Below are 19,742 nucleotides of genomic sequence, written 5' to 3' on the forward strand. Positions count from 1 at the left end.
TACTGACAGGAATAGCCTTAATATCTTTTAAAAGCACTGCAGACCTTGTCTAAATTGTGCATCTTGCAAGGTATGTAACTTGCATGTTATTGTGGAAAGCATTTCCAAATGGGCATTGTTTCAGTGTGTTTGGGGGCAGCACATTTGGGTTTGTTTGGGTTTTTATTGAACACATTACATTTAAGCCGGTCCTCGATCTAACAACTTGACCAAAGGGGAGCAGACAAGAAGAAAACCACAGTGCTCTGTAATGCCCTAAATGCTCCTCCCTCCTCTTTCTTTATGCTGAAGCATTGCTTATCTGCAGAGATTTTCAAGTGGCACAATAATGATCTTCAAGTAATTTGTGTGTGGAGGTTCACGGATAGGAAAACAGAGCATTAAACCAGAATTTTCAACCCATCCATTGTGGGATGCTCTCTAAGCTCCTTGCACACATGTAGGAACAGATACAAGAGGAAGTTATCCTCTGGCAGTGGTTTGCATGGCAGCAGCTGTGAGTGCCAGCTTGCCTTGCATTTCACCATGTGCTCAGAGTTCATGGTCCTTAAGAGACCCAAGTCTGGGAGTTCCTATCCTCTGAATCTTAGATGGCCTTGGGCACAAGATAAGCACTTATGCACTCAGCCTAGAGACAGTGGCACTGCCTCTAGGCATTCAGGAGCAGAAGATGCTTATGCATGACTTTTTGGGGAATATATAACTGCCTAAATTCTCCTACGGTAATTTCTGCTGTTGAAGTAATTCTCTTTGACTGAGGCAGTTTAATTTCTGACAAAGAATGGGCTTCATCTCATGTGACTACAAAAATTACATAGCTAATTGTGTGAGATTTGTCTCTCTTCAAGGGAGAGACACCTATACAGAATAATTTATCTTACCTATCATCCAGCAGAACCACCTAACCATATGCTCTTATGTGACATAATGCTGGTCATATCATCTCCCCAATGGCCTCTGGCTGTCACTCCAGAACAGTCTTGGTTTTGACAAGTTCTGTGTCATTTCTGTCAGGATAATGGAGATATCTTGGGCTATTACTGTGCCTCTACAGTGGTGCTTTGGCCAAGATCAGGAGGTCACTTTGCAAATTAATCTCTCAGTTATCTTCTTTTTCACATTAAGTGTTCTCCACTCTTGTAGCTGTTCAAGCTTTTCACTTGAATTTAAACCAAAAGATGCAGAGCAGGAGCTCACCTAGTGTGCTGCATTCACAGGTATGCAGCCCATGGCACCTGAAGAGATCTAGAAGCTGTGGCTGCTGGGTCATCAGCAGCAAGAGTTTCACTCTGAAGTCTTCTGATATTGCTAATTTAGATACAGAAATGGTTTAGATCAGAAGGAGCTCAGGCTGGTTTTAACTCAAATCTGGTCTGATGGATGGAGTTCAGGGTCCAGAGGTAGTAGAAAACTAAGTGCACTCCCAGAGTTCAACTTTCTCTTCTCTTTTGTCTGAAAGGAATCCAATGTGGCCACACTGAAATGTGAGCCAAATCACAGTGTGTGAAGACAGCCAGATTTCCTTCAAAAGTGGACTCCTGACACAAATTACATACTACTGCAGCCATAGTTTTGGATATCTGGAGACATATTTACTGGTAGAAGCAGCTGTATTTTGGCAAAATAATTCTGTCCTTATATATGGACAGGATGAATCAGCCTCTGGAGATAATTATCTCTCTCCATTGACCACAGAAGAGTCTTGGCAACTCATTTATGTTAGATACCTAATGCTACATGGCAAGCCAGGTGAGCTGATTCTTCTAGTTCAATAAATACAAAGGAGAAAAGTTGTAACAACACTACAAATATCAGAGGAAATGTGCTGGAAGATTAATTCTGCAGAGCACAGCAGCAGAGACCTTTGGGGGAAAGACTAGAAATAAGAAAGTAAGGAAAGACAAGAGGAGTTAAGCTGGCAGTTTGACCTAGATGTCAGCAGAGATGCAAACAGCAAGTGAGAGCAAGGGACCGCCCACCACTAATACAGACTGATAATGTCTTTATAACATCAATAGACAAGAGAAAACAAAAGAATTCATCATTCCACAAATTCTTTCCAGTTCGACCATCTTCATGTTCCTAATTAACTTGTCATGAGGCAAGGAAGTGGTCTCAGGAGAAAAGACCCCTTTTGGTTTCTTTCAGCTGCCTGTCCTGCTGTACGTCATGTTGAAGTCCAAAGTGCATTAGAAATCTGATTTTTTATGCTGACCAAAACTGACAGATCCAATCCAACACATAAACAAAGAAAACCAATTATAATGATATTTACAAGACCTCTGATGGGTCAGAATTGTCTATAAAACATATCTTACTGATACAAGTTGGGCTTCTTTCCCAAAGAAAAATCCCATCAGAAGCGAATATTATAACAGTATGTAAAAAAAAAAAAAACCAACAAAAACAACAAAACCCTTTATCCTAATTGCTGCTTAATTCAAGCAGTAGAAATACCCAGACAACCAAAACACTTGAATATTATAGACTGATACTCTGATGTAACATACTCACAGAAGTGATGAACTAACTTATAAAAGTTCCCGTAGTTACTGCAGGATATGAAAGTAATTTTGAGCAGGTAGCAGAGTATACTTCTACCCAGTACTTTTAGTATCTCATACTATAATATATAATAATGATGCATCCAGGCTTAACTAAAATATCCTGCTTTGTGATGGTATACTGATGGAGCAGTCAGGAACAACTAAATACATCATGGTTCTTCAGATAAACAAGATGTTGGGATAAATGTTGTTCCTGCAGTCAAAAAACCTTCCTGTCTTAAAAACTGCTATGAGGAAAAACTGATCCCAGCGAAGTCCACAGCAATATTCTGGTAGCTGTACTCTTCAGATATCACCTGAAATTGCACCAGCTGTATTAAAAAACTTAATGGCTGTTTTTTACAGTGAAAAGGAGAGTCCTTGGCAAAGGACTATTTTATAGCTGTTTTTCAGTCTTTTATGATACTTTCATAAAGAAAAAAAATCTTTAGCAACTAGAAAGGATACTGCAACAGGTCCAAAAAGCAATGCTGACTATGGTGTTTTAAGAAGTAGGTGTTGAAGTAGTAAGAGACTGAATGTGTGTAAAATGTACTGGAAAGTGGTTTGTTTGTTAAACCTTGTGTGGCCTCATTCTCCTAAAATTCATCCACACAAGTAAAAAAAGATAATCCTTTAAAGATGTTCTATTGTGGTTTGCATTCATTCTAGACTTTTCTCCACTAAGAAAACTATTAATGTATTATAAGCAAAGGAAACTATATATGCTTTTGAACAGTATAGAGTCAAATAGCTTTAGGTTTCATGTCCTACTGTCCCTGCAGCCCTTTCAGAGTTCTGCTGCCTACGTGTGGAGAGAAGGCTGGAGAAAAAACCAATTCTGCCTTTTATAGAAGAGCATTAAATTGTGCAGCCAGCTGTACAGGACAGTCTATGATGTAATAATGGTTGAAGCAAGCTAGTTGGGTGAGGGCCACATTTCAAGCTGACTGCACATGACAGCACGTGCACCTAGAATCCTGGTCCTTTCTTGTTTTGCAATGCTTTGGCATTGCACTGGACCAACACAGCAAACACTGATTGCTTGGGATCTAACAACCAGACCGGCTGACTTTGTGAGGACAACACAAATTTGGGTCTCTAGTATGTGGTTTGAGAGCTGTTGGCAAGGCAAGGTCTGAAGGCATTGGGAATCACAGCCTTTCCTTAGCCCTGGGAAAGGGAACAGCTAAAAATCAGTGAGGACTATGATTTATTTAAGCATGCCAAAATACACCACATTTATCAGCCATATTTAAAGCATGAAAGAAGGAGCAAAACTGGAGTGTTATTTGATGGCATTCCAATTTATATACAGCCTGTTAATTATTGCATGTTCCCATTAGCATATGTTCTGAGTGAAACCAAATGCAAGAGATGGAGTCCTATTTGTGTAGTGTGTGCCTGTATTTGAAAATTCAGATTCATATGTAAGGGAGGCTGGAAACAGCCCAAGAAATGTACTTAGGTAGCTCTTCCTGAAAAACACTGGTAAGTATTATGTTGCAAGAAGAGATGCTCATGTTCTGTCTGTGAACGCTAAAATAGGGAAACATAAGGTCATGCACCTATGTCAGAAAGGGAATGAAAGGAAGAAACAGAGCAAGACACGCTTGAAAATATAACCATCCTCTGAATCATTCAGTGAATCTGGTAGATGACATGTTTTTTTGTTTTTGTAGTCCTTGAGGCAGAGGAAGTTCCTTCCACTGTGCTTTACAAAAAGTTAACTGAACCATTAATGATTAACAAATAAATAATCCTGTCTGTAGACAATTATCTTCCCCCTTATGAAGTCACTTCCTCTCTCACTGTAAATCTGCCACACTATTCTGATGGCAGTTTTGATAAGCGAGGTCACATCTGAATTTTAGAGGTTACTTTGAGGTGAATGAATGAAAATGCTGCATGAAATCTAGGACCTTTGGGTATACCTGTGACAACCTGGAACTTGAGATCATTTGCTGCTGGAAGGCTTTAGCGTTTAAAGGCACAATTCACATGAGCCCCAAATAAAGCAATAAAAGATGCTGCCTAGTGTGGCTTTTTTTTTCCCCACTCATTGTGATGTACACTTTAAAAATGTTTGTTTTTCATCTATTATTTAATAATCTAGTACAATCTTTACTCCTGTTCAGGGAGATGTTGTTAGACAAATAGGTTTTTGTTGTCTTTTTATCTTTCCGTTTTTTTGTGAAAGCAAATGGAGTCTCTTCATGCCATTAACCAAAGTGACTTGTAAACAAAGAGGCAATTTAACAGCATCCCCACAGCATTACATTCCTACTTAACCCTGCAAAGACTGTGCAATGTGAAAGCTCAAATGAACAGAGAGCTGTTCCTTTTGCTAGGTTTCTAGTAAATAATCTAATATTTTTACAGATGTGCAATTGCACTTTTTTTGCAAATACATTGTTCAAGTTTATAATCCCAAAAGCAAGAAGCCCTTGCAACAGACCTTCTATCCAGTCTGCACCTCTGATTGATTTCTTTGCTTTACATAACACTCATTTAGTGGAAGTGAATGATGAGCATTGTCAGAACTGCAGTGTAAACCAGAGCATTTCAAGGAAAGGAAGAAAGATGTAACATTAAAGGAATTTGAGAAGTGCAATGGCTGCTCTGTAGAGCATCAGGGCTATTTGCATTCACTGCATTTGTTACAAAATATATATTTATTTTCTATTAAATTTGGTGTGTTAGTGATCTACCCATCGCCCCTTCCCCTGTCCCCCAAATGTACCACAGGTTTTTGTTACAAGTAAAATAAAAGTGCCATATAATTCAGTCTGCTTTCTATCAGGGCATTCAATACATGTGGAAAAATTAAATTTTGGAGTAAGGTAAGAAGGAAGCAAGAGTTTCAGCTAGACCTGAGGTCATCCTAGCTCTTCTCTGCTTTCTTGGACAAATTATAATTATTCTTCTTCTAGAATAAGCACATTTTTGCCCTTTTCAGCAAACACACTTATGTTTTAATAGTTACTGCTATTTTCAGCCTTGTACATGCCAGAAGCTATAGTTGGTCACGCCAGTATTCATTAAAAAGTCACATGCACAAACTTTATTCTTAACATTTGTTTACACTTCATGTGATAGTCACAACATTTTAAATTAAATACAGGATTCAAAGCATAATTGACACCACCAAATGTTATTTTCACCTACTAATAATCAGAATAACAGATAATGCTCCAAACTGAGGCAGTTCCTTAAAGCAAACATATATGCTCCTTCTACCTCTGCAGTAGATTTTTACTGATGAAAATGTTAGTTTTTCCATTTTCTTTTTTCTTTTGAGGAACAAAATGTTATACCAACTCAGAAACTTGCTGTATTTTTATCCTGGTAATTTACAATAATCATAGAATCTGCTGAGTTGGAAGGGATCTATCAAGACCATCAAGTCCAACTCCTACCCCTGTGCAGGACACTCCAATCACACCATGTGCCCAACAGCATTGTCCAAACCCTCTTAATTCTGTCAGGCCTGGGGCTGTGAGCACTTTCCTGGGGAGCCTGTTCCAGTGGCCAACCACCCTCTGTGGTGAAAAATCTTTTCCTGATATCCAGTCTAAACGTCCCTGACTCAGCTTTAGGCCATTTCCTTGAGTGCTGGCCCTGGTCACAAGAATGAAATCAGTGCCTACCCCTCCTCTTCCCCTTCTGAGGAAGCTGCAGACTGCAATGGGTTCTCCCTCCAGTGTCCTTTTCCCCAGGCTGAACAAACCAAGTGACCTCATGAGCTGCAACTCATAAGGCTTCCCCTCCAGACCCTCACCATTCTCGTGGCCCTCCACAGAAAGCTCTCTAATGAGAGCACATAGAGCATAAAGAACTTTCATACCCATTACTTCAATGAGTTTACTAACTAGTAACAGGTATGTATAGTCTACCAACAGGGAAAAGTTTCTACACATAACTAATTCTCCTTATAGTCATTTATTTTACTATTTCTATATACAGCATGGTCTCCCTCTACTGTTCATTAGGTAGCTTTTAGTCCCTTCATTTTCCTTTCCTTTAACTGGAAAAAAGCTTCACCCTCTCCACCTCTGTCCACATAAGGAAGGACAAAACCAGTGATTGTGTTACCTTCCCAGCAGAAAGCACCAGAAGAGTAGAAAGACTTTGCTTTTAACAGAAGAAACAAAAGCTTAATTCCTACTATTAAAGGAAGCAGACCAGTTACCTATCTTAAAACCCAGCAGGCTTCCATCTAAATCACTAGTACAGGAATTGCCACCAGCCCTCAGGAGCCCTGACAGCCAGAACATTCCCGCTGTTTTAATGAGGAGGAGTGCAATGCTCCACTTCACCATACAAACCATTTCCCCACCCAGTTAAATACAATACAGCTATTAAAAACAGAAGAAATAAGACTTACTCAATAAAGTAGACTTCCCCCTTTTCTGTATAAGCCATTTCCCAGTTATCAGGCAGTGGGCCCAAGTCATCATTCTCTTCAGGTTTAGTCTGTTTTGTTACATCCATATCCTCCTTTGCTTCTTCAGGCTGACCATATCCTGGTGCAGGACAAGGCTGGGTGGTAGATGCCTCACCTGAGACAGCTGTACTCTTCTCTTCATGTTCACTTGATTCTACAAGAGAAGAAAAATTACAGGTTTTGGATATCCAAGTTAACGGAGAAGAATTTACGGGGTGCAAGTCTCTGCGAACTGCAAGCCTTGAAATAAAGAGAACAATTCTGTTTGGTTTACACAAAGGTTCTTCTGATGATGCATTTTATTTGGAACACAATAAAAGAAAAGAAAGGAATAAAACCAAACTGAAACAAGTTTAATAAAGAGTTCTGGCTCATTCTGTCCCAGGAGTCCTTCCAGACTAGCAGTAAGCTCTGAGCAGAAGGCAGCTTCATATCCAGCAGCTCTACTGTCTCATGTCTTAACTTCTCAAACTATACTCATAAACACACATGTATACACATAAAACAACTACCCGACTGTTTTACTACAGACTACAGATCCTTTTCCCTTAAAAATGTATGTGCACTAATTGCTTTATGTATCCATATATCAAATAAACCGATGACATGCATCAACTCATACCAATATACCATATAGAAAGTGGTTGTGATTTCATTGTTGATATGACCTGTAGGAGGCTTAGCTTCCCACAGCCAATACCAAATGCTTCAACATATCAACACTGTAGTGTACTGGAAAGTTCACGAAGATGACAATTTATTAAATGATCTAACAGTGCACCCAGAGCAAGGAACTATGCAGATTCCTGTGTGAAACATGTAGGAAAGTGGAAGACAGCTTGGGTGAAATGTTCTAATTAGTGATGCTTACAACAGCAAGAAAGAAGAGCAACAAAAAATTAACAAAAACTGTTTATAAAGGCCTAGATTTTAATTAACCCACAGAATCAATAAATGTGCTGTTATGGCAAGCAGTGGTAAGAGAGAAAAAGTTTAGGAAAACTAGTAAAGATTGAATACTAAGAATACAAGTAAAATTTCTAATGAAAAAGAAAAATAGTAAGTATAATCAAAGATAATTTTAATTAAGTCATGAATTTGCAATGAGCTGCTACTTGAGGCAGAATTGTACAAAAGGTGAAAACTAGATTAAATTATTAAGGATGAGCACTGAAAAATAACAGCAAAACAGAACAGTCAGTCTAGAAAGTGGGATATGGTCAGGACATTAGGGCTAACAAGAAAACTTTCTGTAAGTGCAATAATAATAATAATAATAATAATAATAATAATAATAATAATAATAATAATAATAATAATAATGATAATACCACAAGCAGATTCTTTCTACTATGTGGGAAGGAAGGAGAGCTAATAGTTTATGACACATAAAAACCCCAAGGCAATTAGTGCTCTTTTTGCCTCAGCCACTGCTACCAAAAAAAAAAAAATCACCTGTGATTAAATGACTAACATAATTAATATCAGCAATAGGGCTAAAGAAGGTAGAGTGGGCAGAAAACGGGTCGGGTGAAACTTAGATGACCCAGCTGTTCTCAACTGGCAGAGCTGGATGAAATGGAACCCAGGGTACAGAGAGTACCACACAAGCAGACTCGTGGCAAGTAATGTCAACACCTTCCAGACTTCATGGGGAAAGGAAACTTGGAAAGGACAAACTTTCAGCAAAGTATATATGATTTCAGTTTTTAGATAGTTTTATATTCTTAATTTCTGAGTACTTACGTTTTGTCTGAAATGATTTGCTCTATTAGGCTATTTTGTCTTTTTGTAAAAAAAAATAAAAGGAGGAGGAAGACCCATGAAACTGTAACTGCAAATCTTTCTCTTTTTTAATTCCTAGGATTGGAAGTAAGACTCAAACCACTGACACGTAAACTCTTCAGAGGTCATAAATATTTGTCAAGACTTTTCAGGAAGAAATTGTGTCAAACTAATCTTTTTTTCTTTACATGACATAGTAAAAGGTGCTGCTTCTTGGGCATATATGGTATATACAGCTTTCATGATCTTAACAAATACTTCTGACACTGACACATCAACCCTTCAGAACAGCATGAGAAAAACCCAGATTCAGCCTTGGAAAGGGTAATGATCTACAGCTCTACATCTTGCATGTTGCATCTTGCATGTTGATAAATCTTAACTCATGCTTGAACTATGTGGAATTACAATCATTTTGTGCTGTTTGGAAACATGAATCTATCTGTCTGTAGCATTTTCAAATATGTAAAAGCTTCCTGCAAAGAAGAGATGATGTACAGTCCCCACTTCCCCTGAGAATAGGACAATGTAATAATTTGCTGAATAATTTTTGGGGTGTTTTGTTCTTATCTCTGCAAAGTAAAAGTCCTCAGCTACTTGAGGCATTATTAACAGATCTGTGAGTTGTATTCCTGAGGCTGGCTGCAGCCTTGACCACATCTCTACCACAGGAAGGAAGACATGGAGATTAAACTGAATATACGACAAAGGTCACATGGCAGATATGAGCACAGCAGAAGGAATTCATTTGGGGCAGAGATGAATCACACACAATGACTATTGATCAGCCAATGTATCTGAAGAGCACAGATGCGGTGACACTGCTGTGCCCTCGGATTTTACCATATCTTTAATATGTGTACTTCCTCAAGATCTTATTTTCAACAGGTCTGAAGGGGTCAGATCCGTGATTTGCAATAACTATATTAACAAATCCCATCCATAATGATGACAAAAAAAATGAATTGAAAATGGTTTCTATTATTTACAGTCTGATTCTTGAAACTTGCCATCTAAACATGCAAGAAGACCTTGTCACTTTATTCCTTTATTTTAATGCAGCAGATTATTCATGCAGAAAAGTTTAAAAACTTAGTGTCTTCATCCAAAAGAACCAACTAATATGAACCAAGTAATATCAGAAAAGAAAAAAAAAATAGCAACTTATGGGTGATTTTAGCAGTTCTGAATAAAAAATATTTCGCATCTTTATACCCTTATTGTATCAAATTGCAAATTTCTTAAATTCTGTACAGGCAAGAGTCCATCCTTTTAAAATAACTGCTGGATACAAGAGTAGTTTAACACATTTGCCAATATATGTGAATGTGTCTTCTTGTAAAGATATAACTTTGCACCCTTGGAGTTTCTCCCTTTCCCATAGAGCTGGAGCCATATTCAGGTCTTGGTGCTTTTGTATGGAGGCATTGGTGTCACTGACTCCTGATACAGTGAGAGCCAGGAGCTGACCTGGGCAAGGAAAGCAGGAGTCATGGAGAGCACAGGGTATTCTCTGGGTCACAGGATGTGACTTAGTTGTGATAAATTGAGTTTAAAGAACCTGGAAAAATCAATGGATACCAACTTTTGTGTGTTTTTAAATTTTGAGTGTATTCTAAATGTGTGTGGTTTTGGAAGCTTTGTATGCTGTTTTCATGCCTCTGGCTGTCTTTGTGTGTAATAATAAAACAATAAACTCAACATGTTGCCTGGGTCTAGTGCAACTTGCATGATGATTGATTGCATTGGGACTCTGGTCTTTGTTCATTCCCAAGGCCTGGAATGATAATTTTGAAACTTTATGTCATATCTTATGGCTCAATTAATTTGAGCCTGACAGAGCTTCATTCTCCGGGTGCAACTTATCATTGCTCAAGTACTGTCAGAATAATGCACATACATAAGCATGCTTTCAATGTGAAAGTGATTCTTCTGGAGTTTGGATGATAAACTTCATCAGTCAGCAGTGGAAAGCAAATGTGACATGACCAACATACTGTCAACAATACTGATGCTGGTTGTAAAGGAGACTGACTCAATCTGTTGCAGACATTAACAGTGACAGCAGTAAAAACTGCTGAATGTCTGACAAGTTTCTGGTTACTATTTGATCAAGACTATTTTTACCTCTTTGGTCAAAGCATTAGTTTTGCAGAAATCATTAATTTCAACACAGTGTCTGTCAGGGAAGTCTTCTCAGGTGCAATATCTCTCACCCAGTAATGTGTTCAATTGCACTAAGCATAAGAAACCCAATACTAAGTCTAGACTTGCCCATCCTAACAGTTAATCTATAGATTATGTCTCCCATATGTTTCTTGGCAAATAGTAAGGTTCTTCATTTAAATGTAGCTATTTAAGCTCTTCTGTATCTGTAGGCTGAATCAATAATTCTAAATTGTAGAGGTGATCCCCTAAAATGTGTATCTAAAAGAGCTATGACCTCTTACGCTTTGAAATTTCTCTTTTCTTCTTATTTTATATCAACAGAGCAGAGACAAATAGCTCAAACAAAAAAAGTAAGACATTTCGGCATATAATTTACTAAAGCTGGATGAGATAAATCTCATCTCCCAAATTATACTATTTTGTCCTGAGAGAACTTGATCCAGGATGAAGAGTACTCCGTCCTAAAAGGGCCAAAAGCCAAAGCACTGAGGAGGATTCCTGGTGGTTTCTGGGCTGAGGACAGATGACACAAATCAGAAAGAATAAACATATTGGGCAGACAATTATGGTCATTTTGCCCATATACAACTGTCTCAGGGAAATCTGATGGACATGAAGCAAGGTATATGGAAGGTATTAATGAAAAATTGCTAAAGCTCAACACTTGCACAGATTATGCCAACAGACACTGAAAAGCTGCCTGAAAATTCAGACCGAAAGCACAAAAATCCATGTAAGCACAGATACCATTTAATTGGTTTGATAAGGATGGGTTTCTTTTCTTCAGAATCGTCTTAGATCTGTTACTATTTCAACCTCATGGTCCTATGTGTTAGAGAGGTACTTGAGTTGACAGGCTTGGATATGCAGTTAATAAGCCATTAAATTGCTGAGCATCTATAAAAAATGAATCAATATTTCAGATGTCCCAGGAGCCTTATAATTAATAAAAGCCTCCTCCTGGAAGTGAAGTATTTAAAATAGAACACTCTTTCTAAAAGAATTGGCAATAACAAATGTCCTACCTTTGCTGATTCTTTATAAAAACTAAAATGCTCTCTCGGCCAGGAGTTTAAAAAGAAATAAATTAATTAAAATATTCTGGTTTTCCTGATTGTTTAAAGACACAAACTGCAAATGCACAGACATTTTAGAGGTGACTAAGCCTCTCTCAGCTCACAGAGAAAATGACTGCGGTAACGGGGTCTGTGGGAGCCACACTGTCCAACAAAGGCAACACAGCATGTATGTACAGAGCTGCTTTGCTACAATCCCCAAAGTCCTCAATCAGTGTAACTGAACAACAAAACACTGCTTATAAAACCATGAGAGCCAACACAGGCACTGCTTGTTCTGCTGGCCACACCAATAGGATTTACTCTGGCAGGGAGAGGAGGGGGAAGAGGGGGTGGGCTGTCTCACGCCCATGCTCGTGTATTTCATTCTGTTACACAGCACATGCCAGCGCCTGCTTCTTGTGGGCTGCCTAGTCATTGTTCACACAGAATTTGCCTGGGAGAAGCATATTATAGGTGTAGAATTCAAGGAAAAATGCAAGTAAATATTGCCTCTTGATCCACTTGGAGCTGAAACATATTGTCCTGGAAATTGCTCCTCAGCAATGGTCTCCTATGTGGTACATTTCGAATAACTACAAAGAATGATCTTTCTAACAATTCCTACAATACACATCAGAGACCAAATCCTGCCTTTGCCTCTTTCACTGTGGAAGTATCCTGGCAACAGCAGCAGTGCTGATGTTAGGAGCTCCATCCTTTCCTGCTTAGCTGTGTAGGAAGGGCACTAAGTGTCAGAGAAACGCCAACAGACGCAATCTTGTGTGGCAGGGATGAGCAAGGCTTGTGCAGCATGTGGTGGCAGTGGCAAGGGAGCAATACTGCAGCCCTTTGGAGAGCCAAGGGGAAGAACCAGACCCACTCTCACCCCACTGCTCCTGGACATCCCTGGTAGATGGAGATGGATTCTGCAGAGGAATTTACCCATATATGTAATGCTAGGCAATGGCTAAGGAAAAGTGTGTGGTAAAATCATCCTGGATGGGAAGATATAAAATTCAGTATACGTTGTAATGAAGCAGGAATTAAAAGGGTATATTTTTTGCAATATGAAAAAATAATAAAATAAAGTTTGCAATATGAAAATCCTTCTACAGAGTGTAGAAGATCAGGCAATAGATTTTTTTGTTCCAGAGTAACCTATACATTTAGAGAACTTGCAATATTTCATTTTATCTTCTCATCTGTGTGATTGTCACTAGACTTCTACTTCAATAATCTGAGTCTCTAAGTTTGCCAGAAAGGATTCACAGTAATATTTCTCAGGGATATAAAAATCTGAATTCTTCAATTTTCTACATGAATGACAACAAAATAATTTCCTAAATTCTATTTCAGGATAAGAATTATTAAGTTCTGTAAAATATTGTCTTACTGAGAGGTGGAGGGGGAAATCGATTGCCTGCTTCAGAATAGGCTGGAGTGCTTTCACTCAAGTTACCAGTCAGTACCCAGAACCCCTTTTTTTTTCCTGAAGCACTGTGATCCAAGAAGTAAATCAACAATTGTCTTTCAGATGTCTTTGACATCTGAAACCCTTATCAGCTTTATGCAGGCTCTGAAACATTCCTGAAAAGTGTCCTCCAGATGGTATTGCTGGGTAAGTTTTAATGGCACTGCCACGCCTTTGTTAATATGGCGACTTTAGTCTTCCATTATATTGCTAAGTCTTCAGGATAATTTACAAAATCTCATTTCATAAAGTGCTGAACAATCTTGTGAGTCTCACCATTTGAGAACAAGAAGACCCAAAACACAGACACTATTTATCTGAACAAATTGCAGTTCTCTAGACTCCCTCTATAGTTAATAGAGAGGAACAGGCACTTGTGAATGATTTCCTAACATAGAAATCTAAACCAGGTCACAATCCATGTTCAGAAAGAAGGTATTTTTCTCTTTGGTCTATGAGGAGGGTTCAAAGAGACTAGTTCAGAGACAGAAATCTTTACAGTAGCTGAGGTAAGTGAGATGACTCCCCAAAACAGAGGTTAAGTAACTATTTTAAGCTTCAGAGAAATCCTAATATTCAGGATTCCTGCCTTTCCCTCTTGCAAGAACATCCTTACCTGAACATGCATATTCTCCCTGCAGAAGGAGGTAACTGAGGACTCTGAATAACAGAAACTCACTGCAAAGTAAGAAGGAAGAACAGACCTGGTGTTACTGTCACGTCATTGCCATTGACCACAGGTCTTTCTTCCTCTTCTTCCTCTGGTGGTTCAACGCCTGTCTTCTCCATATTGCTCACAGATTTATTCCTTTTGCGTTTGCCTTCAGCCCCTGGAGTGGCACCTGGGAGGATCTGGTCCGTCACATTTAACAGCAGCGGAGCCGGTTCTGCTGGAGGCTTCGGAGTGCCGTAATAGTTGTCTGCAAAGAGAAGAAAAGGAGTAACACATGAGACTGCAGAAATACACAGGCTGCTGCTGCTTCTTTTGTCTTACATTAAGGGATGTGTGAGGTCGGATCTGGCTCATCAGCTTAAATAAAGAATAGTTCAAAATGTTTTCTGCAAAATTGAATGTTTACCCTTCCTGAAATGGTAATTAATTTTCTTTGTGGTAGCACAAGTGATCCAATCATGCTCACAAAGAAGTATCTTATTAACAATTTCTGAAACTATATCAGGTTAAGTTTACATTCCTCTCATCCAAATACCTGCCAACCAGAGCCATTCTCTTATTTCAAATCGTTAGTTAGGACAAATTAGTTTTGCAACATTTATGCCACAAAACAAGAGTTTCTTAAGGATCAAAATTATGATGAGAATATTGATTATTTATTATGTTATGTCATTTTCACTCCCTCAAATTATCTCACCTGCTTAGAAAGTAAATAATAATCCAATGATTCAGAGATTTGCAGTTTTTAGTAACACTTTCACTATCTTGTTTTTCATATTTGTCAAATCTTTCCTATTCATAATTTCAAAATTTGTAATACTTAAAGCTAATATATTATCAAAGAAACCTTTGAAAATAAGGTTGAAACCTTATGCTTTAAGGCTTAACATTATCTCCAACTACTAAGGAATTCTGAGAAGACTTAAGGTGGCTGACAGATTACCCTCTATTTGTGTCTCTTGAAATTTCTGGCAACTTCCTCTGAGTCATCTACTTTCTGTCAGAAGGATTATTAGATTAGATGGACCACAGTCCCATCTTATCTATCAATATCTGAATGCTTGCATTTTTAGCACATCTGATCTCAAAATTAGTGTCTTGCTGGTGCCACAAATTTTTCATTAAAAATATGGTTCAAATAGAACAGTAACATAATTAATAATATTTTTAAAAGCATGTACTTTCTAGAATGAAACATAAATAGTATGACAATATTATGACAATATTATTGAAACCACACATAGACATGACAAAAGTAAATGCATATATTATACATGCACAGTAAACCATCATAAAATATATTTTGCAAGCAAAGTAAAAATTATTATTAGCACTTGTATTTCTGTGTGTTTCCAAAGACTTACTATGTTCAGCCACATGACCATCTCAATACAGGTAAGTAACTGAACAGCCTTCAAACTACTGAATAGTCAATGAATTTTTCACAGCAGTTTAGCAAAACAATATTAATAACAGATGTTTCTGTAATTGTAACACACAGTAAAAATGTACTGTGTTAAATGACACTCATAGTCACTCTGGAGTTAGGCAAGTTTGAACAAAACTTTGACTCACTGCAGATTTTCCTAGGATTTTGTGAGATGGCAGCAGATTTAACCCAGCAGGGCAATGAGATGTGGCTCTGTAGGGGTGACAGTGGGAGCTCTCTGACTGCCAGAGTTAAAGCAGGGGAGCAGCATCTGGGGTCTAAGGGGCAAAAAGGAAATCTACATTGATCCACTCACAGAACTGTGCCTCCAGAAAATGTCAAGACCAGATCTGTTTGCAGTCAAATTTCCATGCTCTGACAGCCCAGGCTGTTTTGAGAGTATCTGGAAACCAACAGTGCTCAGTTGGAAGTTTACTTTTGTATTGCTCTAAGGTCATGTTACCTTTATTGGTGAGATTGTGTACCTGTAACATCCCATACTTTGAAAAAAGAATCCCTCAATTAAAAAAGCTTGCTGGCCTAAGCCATTTTAACAGTTTCAATCAGTGTCTCAGAGGCCTTAAGCTTGACAAAACTTGTCAAATAGCACTGATTTCCACTGATTCCATAAATATCAGAAGATAAATCCCAGGAATATTGTACTAGTGTGACACAAACTGTGAAACTAAAGCACAGTACCTTGGCTTTTTTTCCTTTGTTCTTAGTTTTGTCATTGTCATACAAAATTGAGTGCAGTAATAATTAGCAGTAATGCTAATATCCTGAATAGTAGATGAGCTGTTTTAACTGAAGGATGCTCTCATGATATTTTAAAATATTAGACACTTTTTCACTTTGAGTGACTGTATGCATTAGTGAGAGACAGAGATAAAATTCATACACACAAAAAAATCTATGAATATCACATATATAAAAATATAAGAAAAATTGCACATATAAGATCAGGGGCCAAAGAGCATTTAACTCATTTGATTTCAAACTGAAAATACTGTATAATTTCCAGCTTCTGTCCTACAACATAAAACTTTATGTGCTTTATGATCCAGTAACCGTTGATTTAAAAGTGGGTTTAAAATTATTTATTGCTAGCTACTTATTGATCTATATCTTTAATTCAAAAATATGCAGAAACACTGCAAATAAAAATAAGAAACTATACACATACTGATACAACCAATGTGTCATTAAAAAAATAGTTAAAACTCCAGTGGAAAAAATATATAGAGTGACAGATCCAGCCATTTAAACAAAGGAGCAATGCTCCGTTACAGAAAAAATAGAATAAAGCTAAACTGTATCTTTTATGAAGAAGAGATTCTCAGTGTCTTGAAATTCCTTACTTAAGACTTGGGAGATCAGAGATGATGGAAGACTCTCACAAAACCTTGGCAAATGTCATATCTAAGCATAATATAGAGACTAAATGTTTAAAAACCATAACTTTTGTTGCCATTAAATTTTGAAAATATCTGATCTCTATTTCATCTTCCCTGAGCAAGGGGAAGGGTTCAATAGGTTATTGTTGAAACACTAATCATAAGGTACTGAAATTCATTTTCCTGTAGGTAAAAAAAAGGAACACCGAGTAAGCAATTTCAACTGTAGTTAATTTTTAAAAAGGAATTATTAAAAAGAAAAACAAAAAGAAAAAAAGAAAAAAAGTAAAAAAAGAAAGTGTTCTAGAAGGAAACATATATCTCATGCTTATTGGCAGTCATAAATACCAGCAGTTGGGAGTTTTTTTAAAAAATGAAAGGAGCACAAAACAGACAACACCTTTATAGCACTATACAAAATCACGTAGTATCCTCTCTCATATACTGCCTGCTGTTCTGGTACTTGCCTCTCAAAAATTACATGGGGAAACTAAAGAAGGGCAATTAAAGCTTGGAACTGCTTAAATTGATTTTGAGTTTTCAGCTTGGAAATGGGACAACTGAAGGGGGATATGGCAGATATGTATAAAAACAGGACAATCCTGGGAAAGTGCCTAGAAAATGAATGAATGGATGCTTAGCTTCCCACTACTTGAGAACAAGAGGATGCCCAATAAAATTAGCAGGTTTAAAACAAGCAAAAGAAGTGGGGTTTTTTCACACAGCATAAGAGAAGAGTGGCATTCACTGTCAGATGCTGCCAGTATCATACATGCAGTCAAAAAGCAATTATACAAAGTCACAGAAGAAAAAATACCATGAAAGCCTATTAAATGTAAAGGTACAAATTCTGTATCAAGAGTTCCATACAATCAGATTGGTAGAGTGCAGAATGTAACTCTGCATGCCTTCCCTCTTCTTGTATTTTATGCCTTAATATCTTACAGATCTCTTCCAATCTAGGTGATTCTGTGATCCACCAAGGGGCAGTAGTAAAGACATTTTCCCTCCATTTGACTAAGTGCAGCTGCTCTATTACTCAGGTTCCTCCTTGCACTCAGAAAAATGTCAGGATACTTACCTGCCACCCTTGCACAGTCAAGAGGTCAGTTTAAGCCTAAGTGAAGTTCTTTGTGCTGGCCCTGAATCAAAGGCTTGGTGCAGGCAGGCAGTGCAGAAAAAGCCCCTCTGCTGAATCCATCTGGCTGCTGCTCCTGATTGCTTCAGTGCTTCCAGCTGCTTCTGAGTGCAGCTGAACACTGGAGATGCTCTGGCCTAACCTATTTGACTTGGCTGCCAAAGCAGCTTGGAAGCCATGGCACAGTGACAATTACCAAGTGTCCCTTGCCACCCCTGAGCTGCATGAACCCTGGTCAGCACCCTGATTCTACAAGGAAGAATCAGACAAATTAATGGGTAGCCTTGCTCTGATGACAGAAACCAGATCAGGAAGTCAGAAAGTCACAAGAAGCAGAAAAATGAGGAAATAAGGAGGAGGAAACAGCTTATTTTTCCCTTTAACTTTAGTTCACCTATGTCAGGATGTAGTAAGACTTTTATTTTATCGATGAAGTGTTTGATGGTGAAGCAATATCCTAACTTGCTTCCTGAGAAAAGGTAAGCCTTTGAGGAAGAAGAAAAGCCAGAGCTCTTGGGTGCTAGCAAAGAAGCAGAAAAAGCCTCATGCTGAAATGATAACAAGACTTAGATATACTGACAGTGCCTATACTGATGTGCTCAACACCCAGTGATCCCAGGTACTGGGCACAGTTATAAATGTGTCCCCCATGTCGTGCTCTACTTTGTGCTCCATTGCAGGGACTGACCTGCATGCATTTTCCTCTGCCTGGCCTCCCCAGTCCCTCTCCCTTTCCTTTTGTGAGGAAAGATCCAAAATGCAGCATAGAGTGGACATCTCTTCTTGCCATCCTTCTGGACAGAGAAGGGAGAGGAAAGGCTTTGGGCCAGGTCTGTGGAGGAGGAGGAGATGCTCCTTTAGCTCCTGGGCCAGGCCAGCCTGAGCCATCAGGCTGTGGAGAAAGGGGACTATTGCTGAGAGCACCCTTTGCTCCTGAAGCTCCACTGACCTCACACAGGGAATTAAAAGGTATTATGAAAAGTTAAAATAGTGATGAGGAATTAGGAAATTATAGTAAAAATGAACAACCAGACAGAAAACAAGAGGGGTGCCAGAGCCAGAAGCTTTTAGGATGAATGCTTCCAGCTGTGGTGTGACTCACATTCTGAGCCCAGAGCAGAGACACATTCCTTTTCACACTTATTTTTAGAGCGAGATGAAACAATACCCAGCTACAAATACACACCTGCCTCTGCTTATTCAGCACCCTCATTTAGATTGATCTGTCTTTTTTGTTTATACAGCTTTGAATTGCTGAAGTATCAGTCAAAATTGTGTGAGTCAGGCACAACTCTAGGAAATGAAAGACAAACCTTATTTTTCAGTTATGAGAACAACTGCAAATGTTATGACAAATGTTAAACCCCTACATATTTGCTTTTGTGATCACTGACTACTGATAATAAACTAAGGGGAAGTACTCTGAAGTCTAATTGCTGCCTAGATTTGAGTTACATTTGATATTTTAACAGTTCACAAATACATATGGAAATGTAATAGATTCCAATGCTATAGAGAGTTTTAGGTAGGCAGAAATTAGCTTAATTTTAAATAAAAATAATAATGTGAACAAATATGAATATTTTATAATTCGATTAAAAGAAGATGGCTGAATTTATGACTAGAAGC

At 38.2% G+C, this 19,742-nt stretch overlaps 1 protein-coding gene across 12 annotated transcripts in view; it reads right to left on the reverse strand.

Annotated features, from left to right (window-relative positions):
- The window catches only part of MAGI2 (membrane associated guanylate kinase, WW and PDZ domain containing 2), a 700,805-nt gene that overhangs the window by 230,016 nt on the left and 451,047 nt on the right, over nt 1-19,742 (reverse strand). For all 12 annotated transcript variants that reach the window (XM_030960213.1, XM_030960210.1, XM_030960207.1 and 9 more), the window contains 2 exons: nt 14,181-14,396; nt 6,934-7,147 (listed from right to left, as the gene is read on the reverse strand). In XM_030960213.1, coding sequence (XP_030816073.1) covers nt 6,934-7,147; nt 14,181-14,396 — 430 coding nt within the window. The remainder of the gene's footprint in view (nt 1-6,933; nt 7,148-14,180; nt 14,397-19,742) is intronic.

The sequence above is a fragment of the Camarhynchus parvulus genome, chromosome 1A (assembly GCF_901933205.1).
Source record: "Camarhynchus parvulus chromosome 1A, STF_HiC, whole genome shotgun sequence".
Taxonomy (NCBI): domain Eukaryota; kingdom Metazoa; phylum Chordata; class Aves; order Passeriformes; family Thraupidae; genus Camarhynchus; species Camarhynchus parvulus.